We start from the raw sequence: 21,002 nt of genomic DNA, 5'->3' as shown, positions 1-21,002 counted from the left end.
ATGCCTTTTTATTGGTTCAGGGAAATAATTCATGAGTAGCAGAGGGAGGAGAATCACTGAACTAACACCTTTTGTACAATCTGGAGACTAAGAAAAAAAGCTGGAATTCTTTTTTTAAAGGAACTTAAACACCAGCCACCTGTACCACTGGAATTAATCTGAGTTAGGTTTCTAACTCTTTCAGAAGCTTTGATCTTGATAGTAGGTTACTCTAACAAACAAGGCCTTCAAAATGAGAAGGGGGAAACAGACCTGAGGAATTCTATATTCAATCTTTCCAGATATTGTGAATATTACCTAGTAGACTCTTTTCAGGTATTCAAGGATTGTCCCTGATTTCTAGAGCTTGTAGTTAGCAAAGAAATGGCAGCGGAAACTGCTGCTTAAAAAAAACCAACCAAACAAAAAAACCCAAACAAAAACAAAACAACAACAAGAAGGAAAGAGATAAATGACTAGGCAGTTTTTAAAAGTAGTTATTTTAATGTGCGAAGAATAAAAACATATTCCTGTACTGGTGAAAATGTTAACCAATCCTGAAGAACAAGACCTGCTAATTTGAAAGAAGTTCTAAGCAGCATTTAGCCAGCTGAAGTTAAAGTTAGGGTCTGCTCTTACTAGGTGATATGGTTGTCCTCTCTGTGTTAGTCATCTTGTGCAATAAAATGCATTTCCATAATACAGAGAAGTCTAAAATGTAGTTTTTCATGGCAGTTTGCTATTTGATAGCTTTGTGGTTGCCACCTGTAGCTGACTTTTCTTAATCTTTTAGATGGTTCATAGTGGGAATTTCAAGATTCTGTCTCGTTTCAAGACAAATTATATAGTCAAAACTAGATGATCACTTGAGTGTTTTAATTCTTCTGAGCTCTAAATTGTTTAATCTTATCTATATTTTACTTTTGTAACTCTATAGTATTCTTTTTAACTCTCATTATTTATCTGGTTATTGATATATAGCCCTAATCCCCTCCTTCAGTGAAGTCTATGTGGTCACATATCAAGTCCCTGTAAGATTTTGATGTTGTAACTGTTTTACTGCCTTGTCAGAGCCATGGTATGGTTATAGAATCACAGGATGGTTTGGGTGGGAAGGGACCGTTAAAGGCCATCCAGTCCAACCCCCCTGCCAGGAGCAGGGACATCTCCAACCAGATCAGGTTGCTCAGAGTCCCGTCCAACCTGGCCTTGAACGTTTCCAGGGATGGGGCATCCACCACCTCTCTGGGCAACCTGGGCCACTGTTCCACCACCCTCAGTGTAAAAAATGTCTTCCTTAGGTGCAGTCTGAATCTACCTCCCTCTATTTTAAAAGCATCACCTCTTGTGCTATCACAACAGCTGTGTGTTGTCTGTACTTTCTTTATATGATCAGCAAAATTATAAATACTTGCCAATGAGTCATCTTCTAGGGCTTGCTGGAGCCCTTTTCCACGCTTTGTGCCTTTTATACTGCCGCTTCCTGGAGCGCCATCTCTGTATCCATGGAGGACATGAGACCTTGTGCCAGTCTTGCTATTACAGCTTGTCATTGTGCTCAATGAGTCTAGTCTCCAGTCATGGATTTCTTGGCAGGGTGTATGTGGAAAAATGTTTGTTTCCTGTTGTTCTGTGATCTATCAGAATCCTAGAAAATTGATACACAAGTAATGCTGAGAGGTGATTTGATCAAGGCGAGGGAAGGCATGGCACTTCTTACGTGTATTTCCTTTAGAAAGGAACCAGAAAAGCACAGGCAGTGTGGTCTTGTCTCTTTCGGTTGGTAGAGGCATTTTTTTTCTTTAGCTGTACATCTGCAAGCGCAAACTGATTTGAACTATATAATGTGAAGTGGTTGCTAGCTTGTGTGAATTAATGTTTTTGATTGTGTAGGAATATCCATGTGATCTTGTTGCTGTCGTTCTAATTATTCTATCTGATTTTTGACTAAGTCTGCAAAATGCATGCTTCTGGCCTGCAGTCATGCTACTTCAAGCCGCAGCATTATGGGCTTAATAGGTAAGTTACGGCCTGCTTCTGGATAGGAGTCATCCAGATGAACATGTAAATTAGTAGGTTAAGTTGAAGACTAATACAGAAATGAGGGATCAACTTGAATTAATTAAGAATGGCTTTTATAGGAGATTGAGACCATTTCCAATATGACAGATTCAGGATGGAAACATGGACTTAAGCAGATGTTGTTGTAAGGATTCACAGAATTTGAGAGGGAGTTATATCCTACCTTATTGCAGAATGACTTCCTAGGTAGATAAGCCTTGTGCCTTAAGCTTTATTCAGAGTTTCAACTCTAAACGCAGACTCTAAGGATACACTTATGCAAACAAGTTTTTGGGGTACATAGTAGCGTGTAATTGGCAGCAGATTAACAAGTTGCCAGTGATAGCACACAGTCAATCTGCAGTTGTCACTTTTCACTAAATGACCGCACAGTAAAGTAACCAGGCAAAAGCTAGGAAACAACTAGTAGGTGCTTTATTGAAACTCTAGTTTGCAGTAATTAACTCTTGCCAAGTTACTTTAATTTCACATGCCATTTAAATCCATGGTTTTAGGTTTTTCTTTTCTTTTCTTTTTCTTTTCTTTTCTTTTTTTTTTAACCAGTTCTAAATTGTTCATTCTGAAACTTCCCAAGCAAGCTATTCATTGGAGGCTTTTTGCAGGATTTTAGCTCTCTTTAGTATTTTGCTCTCTTCTGGTACAAAAAGTATTTTCTTATGAGTGGATAGGTGCAATGTGACAGGAAACAGGTAGAATTAAACTACCTTTTATTTGAAAAGCTTTGAAACCTTCATACTTTTGGTTGACTTACTGTGTGAGTGCTGAGGAGTTGTCCTTTTGTTTTGACAATGTGTATTTTGTTGTACTGGTGAAAATAGTCTTCCATTTTGCATAAATAATGTTTCCAAAAATGATTTGTATGTGCATCTTCGAGACTTGCACTTCAATATGTGAAATCTCCAGAGACTGTGTACAATAGGTATGTCTCAATGTATTGCTCCTAGTGCTCTGCGTAGTTTTCATGTTCTGTTTGTTGTGATTCTACAATCTTAACTTGCTGCTGAAAGTTCTGCCACTACCACTTGTACTGTTAGCTGAAGAGCAGAGGTCTGTGTGAGGGGATTTAACGACTCCATCTAACTAAAGGCTCCCCCATATACATGTTGATATGCTGTGCAAGGAAGTTCTTTTCAGTGTAAAACATTACAAGCTGCATTAAAAGAACGTTCAGAGGCCTTATTTATTGCATATTCAAATACGATTCTGGAGATGGATTTATTGCTTCCCTTTGACCATTTCTGTGATGCTAGGTAGTGCGGCATCTGAATGCATAGCAAGCATTAATGCGTGAGGAAGCATTGGAGAGGCAAGACAAGACTAAGGATTAATGTGTCCAGTAGTCTTGATCCTACATATGTCAGCATTTTGAGGCAGAGTTTTCTTATGCAGAAAGAACATCTATACTCTTCCATTTTCAAAATTGAATGCTTTGTGTGTCTATAAATTCAAACTTTCTAGGTGTGAAGATGGGAAACTGGAATATGAGGGGTCTGCATGGTTTGACTGAAGAGACTTGGTGTTATGTATGAATTCTGTAGGAGACTAGGTTTATAATCCAGACCTATAAAGCTATGTTCAGCTGTCTTACTGTGAGGCCACCTTTACTCATTGTGCATGCATCTCTGCTTTTCTGCAGCAAAGTCCACTGCTAACTGTGTATGCTTCCCACCCAGTGCTGTCGTGCAAGCCAGTTAGTGCAGCATCTGAAAGCACATCTCTTTCTGATACAGGCTTCTTTGTTTTAGAAAGGATAGTTCTGTTTTGTGTGTCATAAAGTGATGGTGTCAGCTTGATTTATTTATTTTTAAAAGAAGATTCTCTTAAACACCCACACAGCTAGGATTGTTCTTCCATCTGCTTTTTCTGCTGCCTTCCATACCTCTAAGAAGGAAGCGTGTATGGAACAAATTTGCAGGATTTTTGGAGCATGGCTATCTGAAACACTTGTATGAAATCTTGTGCAAGTTTGGGATCAACTTCCTTTGGAGCCTGACTTTCCTGGAGATAGGCAGGTGGTGTGAATATGAGAGCATACCTGGCAAAGTGCCATTTGTGCCTGTTTTAGGTGGGGAGTCATGTTATGTTTACCTGACAGCTAGCTCAAAGCATAGCAATTCCTGTTTCTAGTGTTCTGGAAAAGCAACTGTGAGGTACAATGAATTCCTCTGATTTTCAAGTTTACTTTTAACCATGCTACTGAAGCACCCTGCATTTTCTTAATTCTTCTACTTATGTAATTGTAGGGTAAGAAAGAAAAAGGAAAAAAAAAAAAAAAACCCCACCCAATATGCAAATATATGAGATCATTATGAAGCATTTAGGTACAGTCCAAAGTTTACAGATCTCTTTCTTCTCCCAGAGGATGCCAGCCCCCATCAGATTGCGGGAGTTGATCCGGACCATCCGGACAGCAAGAACCCAGGCAGAAGAGCGTGAGATGATCCAAAAGGAATGTGCTGCTATCCGGTCATCCTTCCGAGAAGAAGATAACACGTACCGATGCAGAAATGTGGCAAAGCTGCTGTATATGCACATGCTGGGATACCCTGCACATTTTGGACAGGTAGGTCGGAGTTCAGTGCTTGCTGTGCTATTGTGCATATGCCAGTCTGCTTTGCTTGTTTTGGGCACGTTGACTTGTTTGGAGCATTTCTACCTGCAGTTTTACTTTCTACTTTCTGGGATGTTTTGAGGTCTATCTTCCCGTATGTTCTAAACCTGCATTAGTTAGTTTTGACTTCGTTAGTGAGATCTGCTGTTTGGAGACTTATGTTTTGTTATGAAACTTGGGGTTAGTCTGCTTTGGCCAGACTGTCTGCTCCTCACCACCCATGTTTCTGCTGAACAGTAGTTCTTAAACCACAGTCTAGTACATATGTATATTTCTGGATGGGTTCAAACCAGCACTTTGGAGTTCTGTCTCTGATGGAAAATACCAGGTGTTTCAAAGGAGGGTCTATATGGTTTTCCTTCTAAAGCAATCTATTCTAGGCAGATAAGAGTTGGTCTGTTCCCAGCAGTAAGAAATTTGTGTTCCTTGTCTCCATCTTAGTGAGGTGACTTGGAGAATACTGGTATCAGTTTTCCATCTCTTGGCTTATTTTTGATGTGCTATTTTTGACACAGGTAGATTGTGGAAAAGGGAGACAGAAAGACAGGAGTTCTTGATCTACAGGATGTTCTTCAAGTTGAGCTTTGCTTAGTCTTTGGAGCATAGTCTGTTTTGCTTAGAAGTCAGTAAGTATCCTGTTAGTAGTAATCTAACCTAGGCTTTCCATAAAGCTAAGTAAAAAGTCAGTCACGTTGTTGTATCCCTTAAAGTAGCTTCATGTCTTGGGAGTCTGTCCATTCACGATTGAATTTACCAATCCTGACATATCTCACTGAAGCAGTAAACTCAAACCACTGAAATCAAATTCCAAATAGTCTAAGTGTTAGAGAGCGAGTCTGAGCTGTGCTGTTGCATATAAAGTGCATCATTTTGTATATTGTTGGATTCTTCTCACAGGATAACAAGTTGTTGCATAAGAGCAAGGGAATTTGTATGTTATCCTTTTCTTAACACTTCACATAGCCGGGCTCCCCAGTCCAAGAGAGGAACTTCCTGTCACAAAAATTAAGGCTAAGTAGCTAAGACCTGTAAGAAGAATGAAAAGTGTTACAGATAAGTGTAATCTAGAATTTCTACATTTGACCTATTTTATTTGGATTATTTAATCTTGTTACTCAAGTATTTAATCCCATATGTGGAGGGCTAGACAAGATAACTAGGAATTTTTCAGTTTCTGCTTTGGTCAGTAATGGTAAATTACCTCTTCGCTCTCAGTGGATGAAGGATAAAACAGATTATTCAGTATCTATTCCTGCCGGGATTGGTGTATCTCCAACAGAAGCATCTATGCTGACCGTTTTGGGAACGGAGTACTTCATTTAATGGCCTTGGTTCTCATGTAGTGAGAAAAGCTGCGCTTTCAGGAAGGTATAGAGCCCATGGCTGAGAAGAGATTTTAACAAGTATTTTCCAAGTAAGTTAGTTGCAGACCTTTGTATGTCCTCTATGCTTATAACTGGAAGCACGCCTTTGAAGTGCTAATGTTGTGTAGGTTGAGTGTAGTCTGCGCAAGTTGGGGACCTGTTGAAGACACATACTGTTCCAGCAGCGTAGTCTTGTAGATAGAAAGTCCATCATTGTAGACAGGAAGTTTCTTGAGAGTGATGGGATGGATACACAGGAAGTATGTTTTGGTGAAAAACAGGAGAGTGCCACAGGCTGTGTTAGACGGTCTCTCTTAAAGATGTAAGCAGACATCCGTCTTCAGCTAACAGTGTGGATGGGGTGAGCCAATAACAAAAGAGAATTTAGAGAAGGTGTCAGATGTAGGTGAATGATCTACTTCTTTCCAAGCCAGGGATCGTGAACTTTGACCTAGGATATAGGAGCATGAGCCCTGCATTTAGCTAGTGCATGCTGAGATGCACTGGATGGCAAGCTTTCTCTTGAGCATGTGCAGAGGCCATTTGTGCAAGTTTAGAAAGTGTCAGGCAGCCTGGGCAAGTGGTCAAATGGCTTTATTATTATTGTCATTATTTCCACTTGCAAAAAAATTCCACTTGGAAGGGTGGCTATGTCAATAAAAACTTAAGTTGTAGTCTGGCTATATGCCTGTATCATATCGGACTTTACTAATCTATCTCTTGCAGTACTGATGTAGCAGGTTTTAGTTGTTCCTTTGAATGAAATTGATATAATGGTGTCAAGATTTCTTCCACTAATGAGACCTACTAAGAGCTTCAGCTGATCATGTTTCTCAGTATTACTGTGCCAGAAACTAGTTTGCATATATTTGTATACCAGTGAACCAAGAACTCATCAGTCTTTCACAGAGTAGATTTCAAAAATAACTTTCAAATTAAAAAAGTACTAGAAATATGTCTTACAGTATCTGTTGCAGTCATTAGTTTCCTTCTGCTTTTCCTTAGTCATTTGTCTTCTGCCTTTGTTGGCTCTTACACTGTGGCTTAGATGTCATCAATTCTACATTGCATTTTTGCAGAGGGTTGTATAAGAAGGTATCTTGTAAACCTGGAGAAGAAAGTTGGTTCAGAGATGCATTATTCTCTTACAGAAAGAGAAGGGGTTGTATAAGAGGGTTGTATAAGAAGGTATCTTGTAAACCTGGAGAAGAAAGTTGGTTCAGAGATGCATTATTCTCTTACAGAAAGCACTGGAAAGATAAAGAGGTGCACATCTAGTGTTCTGTACCTTATCCCTGGTTAATCTTGCCCATTTGTGCAAGTTCAGTTATCCTTCTGGATGACTGATCTTTACTGTTCAGAGGTGTTTCTTTATTCTAGATTTTCAGCCCCTTTAAATCTAGCAAACTGAATCATTTTCTTTCAAGCTTTCTCTTACCAGTTTCTCACCCTGCACTAGCTGGGTGTTCATATGTGACAACTTCTTGCATTGGTGAGTCTGTGTTCTGATGCCATGCAGCTGTGAGAACTTGTCAGTGGTTAGGTCATGCTATTTACTTTCTGTGGCACTTCAGTATTCTTAGCAGTGTCCTGTGCAACTTTACCCTCCTGATGTGTGTGTGCTTGCATCTCACCTGTGTCTGTTGCCCTGTTCAAGCTTCCCTATAGCTAGAGACCATGAAAAACTTTTCGCGATACCCTGTACTTTTGCCTGTGCATGCCCCCTTTACTTCCTTTAAAATGGATCTGTTGCAAGCTTTGTCTGACCCCTCCTTACATCCATTGTGTATGCTGACTTGCTGTCCCAGCTAATTTGTAAAACAGACCTATGGGATGTGTTTGTGAGGGATAGGTCTCTTACCTGTTTTGAGAAGCCATTTCCGCTGCTTCCTGCGTGGAAGGGTGAGATTAATTATACTTCATTAATTACCTGTTAGAGAAAAATACTTTAGTGGGTGGTGATGTCTTTTTTTTGTTTGTTTTTTTTTTTTTTTTTCGTTTCTTTCTTTCTTCCCTCTCTTTGTTAAGAAAGTGCTAAGTTTTAAAATGGGTTAGCAATTAAATTCTTAATCAGCTGAGTGCAAGTGGTGGCTATCCTAGGGATGTCCTTTATGCTATTGAACACAGTTGACATTTCTGCATGGTGGAAGGGAAGCTTGTAATGGCTACAGTGCATATGATTTTAGTCAAACTTCAGGTGTTCAAATATAGATTACAGAGCAACATAAAAACTTAACTATCTCTGACTGTATCTGAAGTTCATCTAGCTAGCAAGTTAGTTACAGATCATAACAAACAAAACCTGGTTTTGACAGCTTAACTTACAGAAAATTGATCCTTTCTCTGGTAGGTAGATGGACCCATTTAAGCCTGGTTCTGAAGTTTCTGGTGCATATCAAACATGACACATCATCTATATTTCCAGATCTTTACTATTTTGTTTTTAATGATGAATCTCTTGTCTCTGTAACTATGTTATCTTTTACTTTTGTGATCTGACATAAATGCACATATCTACTTCAAGATGCAGGAGCTGCTAGTGACTTTTCTGCTGGCTTGCTGGGAGCTTTGGGCAAACTTTTCTTTGTTTTCCACATCATCTAAATGGCAATAAAATATACTTTAAAAAATGCATTCTGAGACAACTCAATGAGTAAACATCAAAATTCAAACTGTTTCTCCTCTAGCTAAGAAGTAGTTTAAGCTAATTCTGTCTTTTTTTTTTTTTCTTGTTTTTTTCCTTTTTTTTTTTCCAGTTGGAGTGCCTCAAGCTCATTGCCTCTCAGAAATTCACAGACAAGCGCATTGGGTATTTAGGTGCCATGTTGCTGCTGGATGAGAGACAGGATGTCCATCTTCTTATGACCAATTGCATCAAGAAGTAAGGGTACCACCTCTCTCTCCATCAACACATGCTTTGAGGTTTCAGGATCTGAAAGGACACTCCTGACAGTGATATTTGGAGTACTTTAGTTTGTTTGGGGTTTTTTTTTTGTTTGTTTGGTTTTTTTTGTTTGTTTTGTTTTTTTTGTTGTTGTTGTTTTTTTCCCTTGTGTTAGAAAAGTGATCTCTTCAATTTGTTGTATGTTGCTGACTGAACAAGACTTCCAGTAGTGTACTGTATTGGATGATCCTGTCTAGCTTCCTTAGAGGAAAGAGAATATAAAATTGCTTTGATCCTGAAGAGGTGTATGTGGCAAACAACACTTCATGTAACTACTGTTACAGAATGGTAGTATGTGTTTCCGGAGGTCATGTTAAGATAAAGAAAATCATGAAGATGAAATTGCCACAGTAAGCTACTCAGCCAGTGCTGAAGACCTCCAATTGTTGTAAAGAACTCTCTTCCATTTCTATGAATTACTTCCAGCTTGCAGTAGGAAAGAGCCAGGCAAGCAGTAGTGCAGCATTGATAAAGGTCTATGCACCTTTTGACTGAATCAGGATGTTTTTATAATACTTAAAACTTTATAGACAGGAGTGACCATCGTTTGTCACAGTGTCATATAAATTGCTGCAGCCATGTTGTCCTGTGTTTGTTTACTTGACTTCTGCTGGTAAGCTCTGAAGAGTCTGCTAACGTCAGCGGTCAAGGCTGTGTATCATACTTTCTTTTTAAGGTTGACCTAACGGTCCTGATGAATTATTTTCTTTGGAAGCAAGGCAGCAACTCAGGATGTGCTGTCTGCTTGGCATCTTGCTGAAGTCAGACAAGACTGGATGGGAAACTTTTTTTTTTTTAACTTTTTTTTTCATCTCAGCAGAATGCTATTAAACCGGGACTGGTTTGCATTATAGTTTAGTAGGTGATGATTGGTGCATTTCCAATAGCACTCCTTTTCAAGATGGATGGAAGCAGGAGTGAATAACTGAGTTCTGATTGATTCATCCAAGTGCCTGCTTGGTTGTGTGTGATGTGTCTAGTTTTGTTATTATTTACTTTTAGATCATAAGCTTCCCAGATACTAGGAAGTAAAGCCTCAAAGTGCTTGGAAAGAAACTTGACAAAACTTGCAGGCTTGAGGATTTGCTAACTTTGAGCCTAGTGTCCAGGAGAGAAGAGACATCTGGCTAAAGATTGTTCATTGAAATGTCATACCTGTGAGGCTCTTCCATTAGAACTAGGCTGCTAGGTTAACACTTCTTCTGGTTGGTTGTGCTACAAGGAATTTGTGTGGTAAGGATGTAGCGAGTCTGAATTGGAAATGGGTCAGACTGAAGCTCAGCAAACCTGGTGGACAGCTTCCCACCACCTCAGTGGGTTGTTTATTGCTTTCTCCTTTGGCTTCTGTATCTGTCAGTTTGTCTTGCATTTATGTAGGTGTTAAGGTATTTGATTTATGGCATTGTCTTTCATTATTTTGTAGCAAGACCTAGATTTTTTTGATACAAATAATGCAAGCACCCTTGTGAAGCACATACCTGCTGTATACACAGCTATATATAGCTGCCAAAAATTTGTTAAAGAAAGGAAACAAAAAAACCAACGCGTTTAGTGGCATGTGCTATCTGTTCTTTCATCTGCATGTTGCCATAGCTGCTTGATGTTACAACCAAAATACTGTCTCTTGCTTTTCTGCACGTTGTGCGCATTTGGTTATCTACAACTCGTTTCCCCTGCTCTCCCATCACACAGTCCTCAGCTTGCCTCCCAAACCAGGAGCCATAGCTTTTACTTTCTTCAACAATGAATCCTGGATACGGTGGTGACATGAGTACCAAATAGCCTGATGGAAAAGTAGTGTAGAATTCAGTTTTAAAGGCTACTGGGATTCCCGTGTGGAAGTTATGTTGTCTTGTACTTAGTGTGATATTGGTAGCTGGCCTGATTAATAGCATCTATTATTAGGTGGTTTAAATTCTTATTGACCACTTTTTGCAACTTCCTTAGGCATATGAATAGTTAGGACTGCTAAACAAAATTCCTGTATGCATTATTTTCAAGGTGTGCGAGTGGTGGGGTTTGTGGCTTTTGCTCAGGATAGAGGATATTTGTACATAGATTTATTTTTTTTTATATGCTGTTTGGTTTGTAAATAACAAGCTAAAGCCTATCCTAGAACATGTTTAAACCGGGATAACCCACAGAGTCACGGCAGGACTGTACTTCATGTTAGGTTCTGTCTGCATGCAAGTTCCAAAATACAACGTTTTGGCTTTACTTTAGAAGTTTTAGTGGAATTCTGTGTGACTTTCCCTTTTGTCAGCTCAGTCCCTAGATAATCACCTGATAGTTTTAACCAAGTATTTTATCTTTATAATTCTAAGAATTCTTAGTAGTAGTAGCAGCAGCAAACCCTGTGGTACAGGCACTCAAAGCTGCTGTTGCTCCTAAAGCATGCTCCCAAATAGCTGAGAATCTGGAGAGTTCTTCCAAGCCATGTGTGCAGCTGGTTAGGTGACTGTAGGTATAGATGCCTTTCCTTGTGTGTTCAGGTTCTCTGTGTGCATGCTGATTGGCTTTTTGTTTTGTTTTGTTTTCCTTTACAGTGACCTTAATCACAGCACGCAATATGTGCAGGGGCTGGCACTCTGCACTCTTGGCTGCATGGGCTCCTCAGAAATGTGCAGAGACCTTGCAGGAGAGGTGGAAAAGCTCCTCAAAACTTCCAACTCCTATCTTAGGAAGAAGGTACATCAGGGAACTTTTGAATACCTTGTTACGGATTAAAACTCAAGATGGATTAGTTACTGTGCTAATATCTGGAATACTAGATGACTTGAATCAGGCTGGCTGAGTGTTTTCCCAGTGTGCAAGACAGAGGCCTAAACTCTCTATCTGTCTATAGCAGGAATGTGTTTAAGCCTTTAAAAGACAAGCCTCCAACTGATGAGGCAGTTGTTTCTATTTTGATACTCTCTAGCTTAAGTTTATTCATGGTAATGTGAACACTTGCCTGTTCAGACATTAACCCCAAACTTCTAGTCATCAATTTTATTTCTATATCTTAGATAAATCCAGAGAAACTTTCATCATTAGCAGTGCAAGCTGATATCTGAAGATTTGAACCTATTTAATCTCTTCTGTTGATGATAAGAGGAGGATAAGAGATAGAAAGATTAAGACCTTGAAACAGGCAGACAATTATAAATTGTCTTGTTTCCATAGCAAGTGAGCTGTAGCATCTGCAAAGTGTAATCACCCTTGTTCTTTTAAATTTATTTCATTGTTAAGTCTTGGGGAGGATGGGGAGCAGTAAGATTTAGGAAGAGATGCATTGTTACTTTTTTGTCTAGTGCTGGATCTAGAGAGAGATTGGAGAAAAAGCATTGCTAAGAGGTATTGCTGTATTCTGGGAAGAGGCCCTCAGTGCACTTGATTCTCAAGCAGCTGCAAATAGTAGTGTCTCCTGTTGCTTCTGCACCCTAGAAGTAGGCAATTTTTTTGCAGTATACTTTTGTTTTTCACGGGACCCATCACCTGCAGGAGGAAGTTATTTTGTGGGGATGGAGATGATAGTCAAGGGAAAGAAAATGAGCTATAGATTTGACATAAATTTCATTATTTGCTTCCAATGCGTTATCCCCTCCCTAGCAACAGGAAGACAGACTGAAGTAGCCCTATTAAAGGCAGAGCTGCTTTGCAGTGAATAATGTAAAAATGAACCATTGCTAGTGTGAGTATTACTTTGTAGTTCAGTGCTTTTCCACCCTCGCCTCCCAACCCCTGGTAGTTTTATTGAACTCTTTTCTGTGATGCTGTTTAGTATCACTTGTAGTAGAGAGGTGGAAAAATGTAAACTTTCTAGGCTTTTGTATATAATTAAATTTGCCCTGCTAAATGTTTTCAAAACATGTATCCTTATCATTACAGTATGTACTAACAGAGCTGTTTTTCCTATACAGGCAGCATTGTGTGCTGTTCATGTCATTAGAAAGGTGCCTGAACTCATGGAGATGTTCCTGCCAGCCACCAAAAACTTGCTGAATGAGAAGAACCATGGTAATATCAGCGACTCTACTTAGCAAGGCTATGCCTTTCTTTACAGGATGGTGCACTTGCTACCTAAGCCTTTTGTTTGGAAGGAACTTTTGAGGTGTATTTGTATTAGTTGTTTCTTGTGATTTCTATGCAGTGAAAGCAAACTTCATTCAGAGGAAGGGAAGTGTATGACTCTGCTAGTCAGCAGGACTTTTACATGGTGTGGGTGACAAAAGGAACTCTTGCACTGTTTTTTTGATACGCTTCAGAGTGGGTGGAATGGGAAAGTTTGTGGTTTTTATCCAATACACTGCTTAAAGGGACTCTAAAGTGCACTTTTTAGGACGGTTTTTTTGTGTGTCTTCTGTTAGCATACTACTGTAGGATTCTCTGACATCATTTTAACAGGCATTCCCAGGACTGAGATACCTACGTCACAGTCAGGAAAGAGTCTTCTGTGCTGTTTTTTGTCAGAACAGCATCATAAAACAAGTTCTCACCTTAATGGTCCTTTGCAAGATTATTCTGTCTCAATGCATTTTCTTGCACAGATGCTTCTAGAAGATTATTTCAAGAGAAGTGCTAACATTTCACCTTGACTGACTTGTATCAAAGCTAGTGCTCACTTCCTGAAATCTTAGTCCTGCGGTACATTTGCAATGAGCATGTGCCACAAGCAAATAAATAGATGTGCTAGGAGTTCTACAGTAGATGTTTGCAGTGCTAAAAACCCATTACAAGAAATTCTGTCTCAAGGCAGGGTAGTTGTAAGTGCAACAGTATTAATGGGCCACAGTAGCTTCCTGAGAAATTATTGTGTCAGTATGTTTGTGTTTGGTTTTGTTTTTGTTTTTTTTCCTCTGAATGTGTTGTAAACCTTTGAGTTACAGGACAGTTTGCATGTGGAATGTGGTTCATGTGTGTGCAGCTCATTTACCTTGATTTAAAATGTGATGATCAGAACATTTAGACCAGGCACTGCTTCAAACAGGCAGTAGGCTGTAAGACTCTGTAACAGTAAGTGAGGCCTATGTGAACCAGCTTGGTAGCATGACCCCCTCTGTCTTATGCAACCCTGAAAAGCTAAGAGCTGTTCTGTTTCCTCCGTTCCCTCTTTAAAGAGGAGAACGCTTCTCTTTAAGCCTTACCCAAGCAGAGAGTTGAGTCTAGGTTCGCCTGAATTCCAGAACTGGATCATCCTTTCTGCTTTCCTTAATCTGTTCATCCTTAAAAATCAGTATCTCCTTTCCAGCAGTCTTAGCCATGGGCTCTGTGTTGAGCTTTCTTTGAAGGAGAATGTATATGAATATATGTGTATATATATGAAACCCTTTAAGTAGCCTCTTGGGAGGTCTCAGTGGCAGTAAGGAGCGTCAGTATTACAAAAGCTGTGGCACAAGCTTTATACACAGATGTTTATGTACTTGAAAACAGATTTTGGATAGAACCTGCAATAGGTCAGAAAGCTATGTAGCTTGTGGAATATAAATGTCATCATCTCTGTAGAAAATGTTGCTTATTAAGCAGGCTTCTAGTCTCTTTCTGAGTCAGGAGCTCTCCAGTACAGACTTAACAGCTACAAAAAATAAATAAGTGAAAGAGTTAGCATCTGAGAAGGATTGCTGTGTTGCAGCCGAATGCAGATGAAAAATAATGCTCGTTGTTCAAGTTTCATGCTTTACAAGGTTGTATCTCACTAACAAATTATCTAGCATTGACTTCTAGTTAAACAGTTTGCTACTGACATGCATTTCCTAACTATTTTTAGAGACACTTTGGGTTTCATTAAGGCAGGGCATGCAGCAGCTGACTGCTGATGCACAGACACTGATTTGACCAAGGACTCTACTATAGTGTCTTTCTCTGTACTGAGTTCTGAGACCTTCTGAGGAAGACCCAGTTCAGGTCACATGAGGTTGCCTAGGATACCCAAATCAGAAGAGAAAATCAGGAAGCACGAGGAACCCAACACCTACGATGCAATTAACAGATACTGTCCTTCTAGAGTATTATATTTGTATAGAATCGTAAAATGGTTTGGGTTGGAAAGGACCTTAAAGATCATCTAGTCCACCTATGTCTGTTACCATCTGACTGTATACTTAGTATGCAAGTTTCTCTCCTCCTTTGGCCTTTGTTTGCACCGTTAAGACATGAGCACAGCTGCAAGTGCAAATATATTTCAGGGTAGATATGCTGGATTCAAAAAGGAATTTTTTTTTTTTTAATGGTTTCCCATTGTTTCCTTATGATTTTTGTCACAGGTCTAGAGCCAGTGAAGTTATGTTAAATGTAGATACCTTTTTCTTCCCCCCCTCACCTTTAGGTGTTCTTCACACATCAGTTGTCCTTCTCACAGAGATGTGTGAGAGAAGCCCAGACATGCTTGCACACTTTAGAAAGGTAAGTGTGAACTGATAACATTACAGAGTTAATATTCATGGTTTTGGTTTTGGTGGGTTAGGGGTTTTTGGGGTCTTTTTTAACTGATGCGTCCTCTTAATCTCCCTAGTGAAAGCAGTGCACGTCTTAAATACTTAAAACTATTTAGGTGAAGAATTTAATGATAGTGTCTGCTTGTTGTCAAAGTTTTTTTTTAAAAAAAAAACAACTGAAGTTGAGAATTTTGTGTGTATCTAGCTGTAGTCCCCTTCAATAAGTGGGTAAGTTACAAAATATGAGTCTTAGGATTGTGCAGTATGGAACTCATCCAAAAGTTAAATTTAAGTGCCGCTTTGATGTTCCCTTAGGGTTTTTTCCATTTTTTTTGTAGCTAATTGCGTAGTGACATTGGAATCACGAATGTGCTAAACATAAAGCGGCAAAAATTAAAAACTAAGGCTTATACAGACACCTGAATACCTTAGCCACAGCCACACAATTATATAAACTCACATCAAAAATACCAGTGGAAGTTCTAGTTCTGTGATACCTCATCTCTGGTGCATACTATATTACATCATTTTCCTTTTTGACTTAAGAGTTTGAGAGTCAAAGTCACTCTTAGTCCTCTGATCAGGAATGTTTACTTCTCTCCCTGCCCCAGCGCAAACTTCCTTATGCTGTTTGCTATAATTTCCTGTGCAGTATTATTGCCATATGAAAGACTACCGATAGAAGGGCATCTGAAAATGTGATTGATTGTGCCATTCTGACTTCTTAGTTAAAGAAGGAGAAATTGAACAAAGCTGATAGAGCAGAACTGGCTATTTGCTCCTCTGCAAGTCTTAAAGGTGCTTATTTATTTGCATGCCCACTTTACTGTTCTTCCTTGGCTTATCTGCAGCATTAAGGATTTCAAACAGTATGTCCTCTGATGCATCTTAGCATTTTGGCATGCATCTTTCCGTGACCTGATTGTATCTGTCAGAGCAGGAATGAAAGCGGGCCTAGGGTCATTCTGAAGGTAGCCATCCCTGCTATTAATTGCTCAGTTAAGATGATAGTCATGGGAAAAGAGAGAAGAGCTGAGTCCACAAAACTTAGGTACTCGGTACATTCTTTTTTTAGCTGTCTTTTGTAGTTGTTTATGCTGTGAATGGTATAACATTGATCTGTCCCTAATGCCTACTTCGTCTGTTTTGTCCCTCTTGTCTGTTTGGAATCCTGCTGTGTGTTAGAATGAAAAGGTAAGAGTTAATTCTTCTAGATGGTGCATGCTTGCATTGAATCTGTAGATGTTTGCCTCTTGTGAGGCAGTGCCTCTTAATGCCACATTTGTGATTGATGCCACGTGCTTAGATCAATTGTACTTGTCTAATGCTTTTTGTGTGCTGGTCTGGTCTTGTCACTAACCCTCTATACCCATGGCAGCCCTGAATCTCAGTTGTGGCCTTCTCCAGACACAAGACTGCTTTCCTGAAGCTCTCTCTGATTTGAGGGATTCTTTAGGGAATTTTTTTTGTGCCTATGCAACTCTAGCCCTGGGCTTTCTTCTTATCACAAACAGGGCTTTGTTTTGCCTGAATCGTGAAGCAACTTTAGGTGATTCCCAAAAGGGAGCAGGAGAGACAGTTACTTAGCCACCAGTAAATGGGCTTACTGTGCTGCAAAGAGCTACGGAGTATAACTGCATTGCTGATGTTTTTCATGGGTGTAATTTGACTACAGAAGACTGGGGGGGTGGCCCTCAACCGATCTCCATGGCTGTAATGTTTCCCTTTGTCCTCTCCTCAGCCCTGATAACTCTTGCATGTTAGAAGGCAGAGAAACTGTTAATCGGGGTTCCAGGAATGCTCCAGCAGGTCACTCCACTTGCCTGTTACTCTCTTTTAAGGGAAGATGTTGCAGCATCCTTTGGTTTTCTCTTTTAAGGCAGATAATAGGGAATTCATGGTTCATTTTGTTTGCGTGTTCTGTGAAATGCATGTTTTCAGAGGAGTAGGCAATTCCTGAAGAGTAAAGGTAGGAATAAAAAGAGATGATGGGGAAACTCAGCTGGTTTACTTCCTGCACTGTCCTAGAAATGTACAGAAGTTTAGTCCAGAAAACATTGCCTATTTAGTATGTCCACATGCAGCTGTTGTGCTCTATAAGTTACATTGTGGTTTTGGCACCTTCTGCTGCTATCTCTCCTGAACCTGAAACACCACTTTACTATAAGCAATCTCTGACCTGGTAAAAATTGAGTGTGAATGCAATCCCTGACTCATAGTAGGTATACATGAATGCAGGAGCAGCCCATCTCAAGGACGGGAAAAAATTGTTAAGACTTAAGGGTGAATCATTGGGAGGGATTTTGCAGAGAACATTTTGATAAACTGGGATTGTCATGCATAGAGTTGAGAGAAAGAATCATGCTGTCCTGGTGCTAGCTGTGCTTCAGGAATGAAAAATCCATATAGTGCAGCCACCATAAGTCCTCTGTCTAGTTTGTCACTTCATCTCCAGCCAATGTCTAAATTATTTTAATAATCTCGGCACTGAGAGGGACAGAAGAAACTTTCTATGGGAGGAATACAGCTTATAGAGATCTACATCTGTGTCATCCACCAGGAGTGGTTTTTCTCTTACAGTTCAATTAAAATTAATCTAGTTTCTATCTTTCAACCTCAAGATTTTTCACTGTATGTGTTGGAAATGAACTTCCGTTTTATCCTTGCGATTATTTTGTTACTGATAGCTGCTCATAACTTTTGGGGGCTTTTTTAGATAAATATTAAGTTTGTTATAGCTTGTCTGCTTTAACAAGTGGACAAGACTTTTTAATTTGGGTTATTTGCAATATTCTACCCTAAGTTGATTACTTGCTCGACATGTGTGAAATGCTACAGAGAAATTCTATTACGGTTCCTCAGAGTTGCCCTGACAGATGAAGTGCATCGCTAGAGATGCTTAAGGTGGAGGGAGTTGAACCAAACTTTTGCGAATAGGTAGCATTTTTTCAAAGGTGTGTACAAGTCTTGAGGGAGAACTTATTCCTGTGGGTAGATGTCTACTGGGAGACATCAGGAATCTGAACTGCTTCTGGAAGTTTCTTAGTCCGCACAGTTGGAAAGAAACTTTAAAATACGAACAGTGCAAGTTGGTATGTTTTTGTGCACCTGAAACTGGCATATTAGCAGTGTTTCCATCAGTTTCTCTGCTGTTAATGCAGAACCCTTCTAACAGCAGCGAAGCAAAGAATTTGGTCAGTTTGGTGTTGCTGCTCTTGCCAAGAAGTTTGTAATGAACAGGAGACTCTGAAGCTCCTTATGGGGAAGTAGTTGTCTACCAATAGAGCCCTGGAGGAAGACTGGAGGAAAATCCATTCTCTGCCCTATTTGGAAACTCTTGGAGAGGAAGCAGATCACAAAGCTTTTCTTTCTAGAAGCTACATTGGATGGAGTGTCAAATTGAAGGAATTCTTAATAATTTACTCTAATCATAGCAGTACAGTACTTGAAAAGATAAAAACTCTTGGCTATGCCTGATGTTTCCATGGAGATGGGTGCTAAAAATGAGTCATGAGCTAATGTAAAGCCATGGAATTATACCATTTCAATAGTCCTAGCACGTTCCCTTTTCACGAAGAGAGGAATTTAAGTTGGTGTTTCCTCTCAGGTCTCAGCTGCCAAGCTCTGGTAGATTTAATACATTAAAGAATACAATATGCTGCTCAGGTCCCAGCTTAACTGTTTCTAGTTGTGCCCTAGCTAAGCTGTAGGTATTCATATAATATCAGCTCTAGATATGCAGGTTGAACTTTGTGGAAGAATCCATAGACTGACTTGCTTTCAAAGACAAGATTTTTCTTGGACTTGTACTTCAAAGCTGGTGGGAGGAAGGAACTAATTTCCCTAATAGGAAAACTCTCTTCTTCACAGCTTGTTCCCCAATTAGTTCGTATTCTGAAGAACCTTATCATGTCTGGATATTCACCAGAGCATGATGTGTCTGGGATCAGTGACCCCTTTTTGCAGGTAAGAACTGATGCAAAGACTGATTAATAGCTTTAATTCTGGTACTGTATTTTGAGAGTTAGGTATGATGAGGTGGTTACCTCAGCACAGCTGTATTGATTTTAAGATTTTTGTGTGTGTGTTAGAGCTAATTGTGCAAATGCTCTTCATCTACCTTAGTGAAAGACATCTGCCTTGGTTTAAAAAGCAGTTGTAATGCCTTATCATAGTATATGAAGTTGTGACAAAAGGGAGAAGCAGCAACATGTGTTGGTCTTGCAAGGCTGTGCCTAGTGGATAGTGGGGTTACTCCTAACAGTTCTGGCTCGTGGGAAGAAAAGGAGCACAGCATAAGCCTGTTCTTGTTAAAGGTGTTATTATGGAGAAGCGTTTTGCTTAGGAATGGAAATCAGCAGCTTGTTTTGCTTCTTTGCCACTCCTCAGGAAGTGTACTGGGCATTTCATGATCCACATGTAAAACACGGTCATCCAATGAATTTATTTGCTTTATTTTGTCAAACAGGTACGAATCCTGCGGTTACTAAGAATTTTAGGGCGAAATGATGATGATTCTAGTGAAGCAATGAATGATATACTTGCACAGGTGAGATCTGCAAGGTTAATGAGAAGCTTAAACTTTCTCTTTTGGTTTCTTAATAATTTGGATTGAGCAGCACTGGTGAGGATACGGCTGCTTAGTATGCTGGATTGGATTTTGCTGCGAGAGACACATTCATAGGTGATGCTTGTTTGCTTGGGACTGGTTAGTTTCCCTGCCTATTCTGCAGAACAGGCCAAAGGGAATCTTAGATGCTTTGGAGTCGCTTATTTTGTTTCTTTTCTCCAGGTTGCAACTAATACAGAGACAAGTAAAAATGTGGGAAATGCCATTCTCTATGAAACTGTGCTGACTATTATGGACATAAAATCTGAGAGTGGACTGAGAGTAAGTTGCCTTTGCTATGGCCTTCCCGCGCCCACCCCCCCACCTCCCCCCCCGGCTTGTATTAGAGTAATTTGTGTAAAGGACATGAAGCAAAGTTGTTTAACCCAAACAAAGCTCTTCAGTTGGCTCTGGAAAAGACTGTAGCCTCTTCAGAAAGTGGTGTGTGTTCTTTAAAAATAACCAAAATAAAGCAAAACTTCCTGCAGACTGTATTTCTTTGAGTGCAGGAGGGAACTTGTGCTGTATTTGTCTTAGCTTTTCCTCTGCTTAATCAGCTTCTAGAGTTCTTTGTTATGGTTTTGGCCAAGAACTGCAATGTAGCTTTGACAGGTTGCCTTTAAAATAATCTTGAAACAATGAAGATGACCAGCAGCCTTTTTTCATCACTGACCTTCCCTAACTCTTTCTGCAGGTGTTAGCCATTAACATCCTAGGCCGTTTCTTACTAAACAACGACAAAAATATTAGGTAAGTTGTACAAAGTGTGTTTTGGCAACACTTAGTTTAAAATGTCAGAGAAACAGTTACAGAAAGATTATGCTGAAGTAGAGCTTTCCAGGAGATCATATTGGGAAATACTGTTGTTTGGGTTAGTGTTACTGTCTAGCTTTTTTTTTTCTTTTTTTTTTTTTTCTTTCTTTTTTTCCTTGGTGCATCCTTTTTTCTGCCATGCCTTTCTTAGTTGATGAGTCTGGTTGTATGATCTAGTTCTTGACAT

The 21,002-nt window shown here is 39.6% G+C and overlaps 1 protein-coding gene across 2 annotated transcripts in view; it reads left to right on the top strand.

Moving 5' to 3' along the window:
* AP1G1 (adaptor related protein complex 1 subunit gamma 1) overlaps window positions 1–21,002 on the top strand; it is a 42,732-nt gene that overhangs the window by 5,040 nt on the left and 16,690 nt on the right. For both annotated transcript variants that reach the window (XM_086758172.1, XM_086758173.1), the window contains exons 2-10: window positions 4,421–4,624; window positions 8,793–8,917; window positions 11,527–11,668; window positions 12,883–12,979; window positions 15,285–15,361; window positions 19,264–19,359; window positions 19,862–19,942; window positions 20,186–20,284; window positions 20,697–20,752. In XM_086758172.1, coding sequence (XP_086614298.1) covers window positions 4,424–4,624; window positions 8,793–8,917; window positions 11,527–11,668; window positions 12,883–12,979; window positions 15,285–15,361; window positions 19,264–19,359; window positions 19,862–19,942; window positions 20,186–20,284; window positions 20,697–20,752 — 974 coding nt within the window. In that variant the 5' untranslated portion in view covers window positions 4,421–4,423. The remainder of the gene's footprint in view (window positions 1–4,420; window positions 4,625–8,792; window positions 8,918–11,526; window positions 11,669–12,882; window positions 12,980–15,284; window positions 15,362–19,263; window positions 19,360–19,861; window positions 19,943–20,185; window positions 20,285–20,696; window positions 20,753–21,002) is intronic.

The sequence above is a fragment of the Chlamydotis macqueenii genome, chromosome 13, assembly GCF_036417535.1.
Source record: "Chlamydotis macqueenii isolate bChlMac1 chromosome 13, bChlMac1.mat, whole genome shotgun sequence".
Classification (NCBI taxonomy): Eukaryota; Metazoa; Chordata; class Aves; order Otidiformes; family Otididae; genus Chlamydotis; species Chlamydotis macqueenii.
Note: the sequence above shows the minus strand (reverse complement) of the source record. Positions and strands in the feature narration are given on the sequence as shown.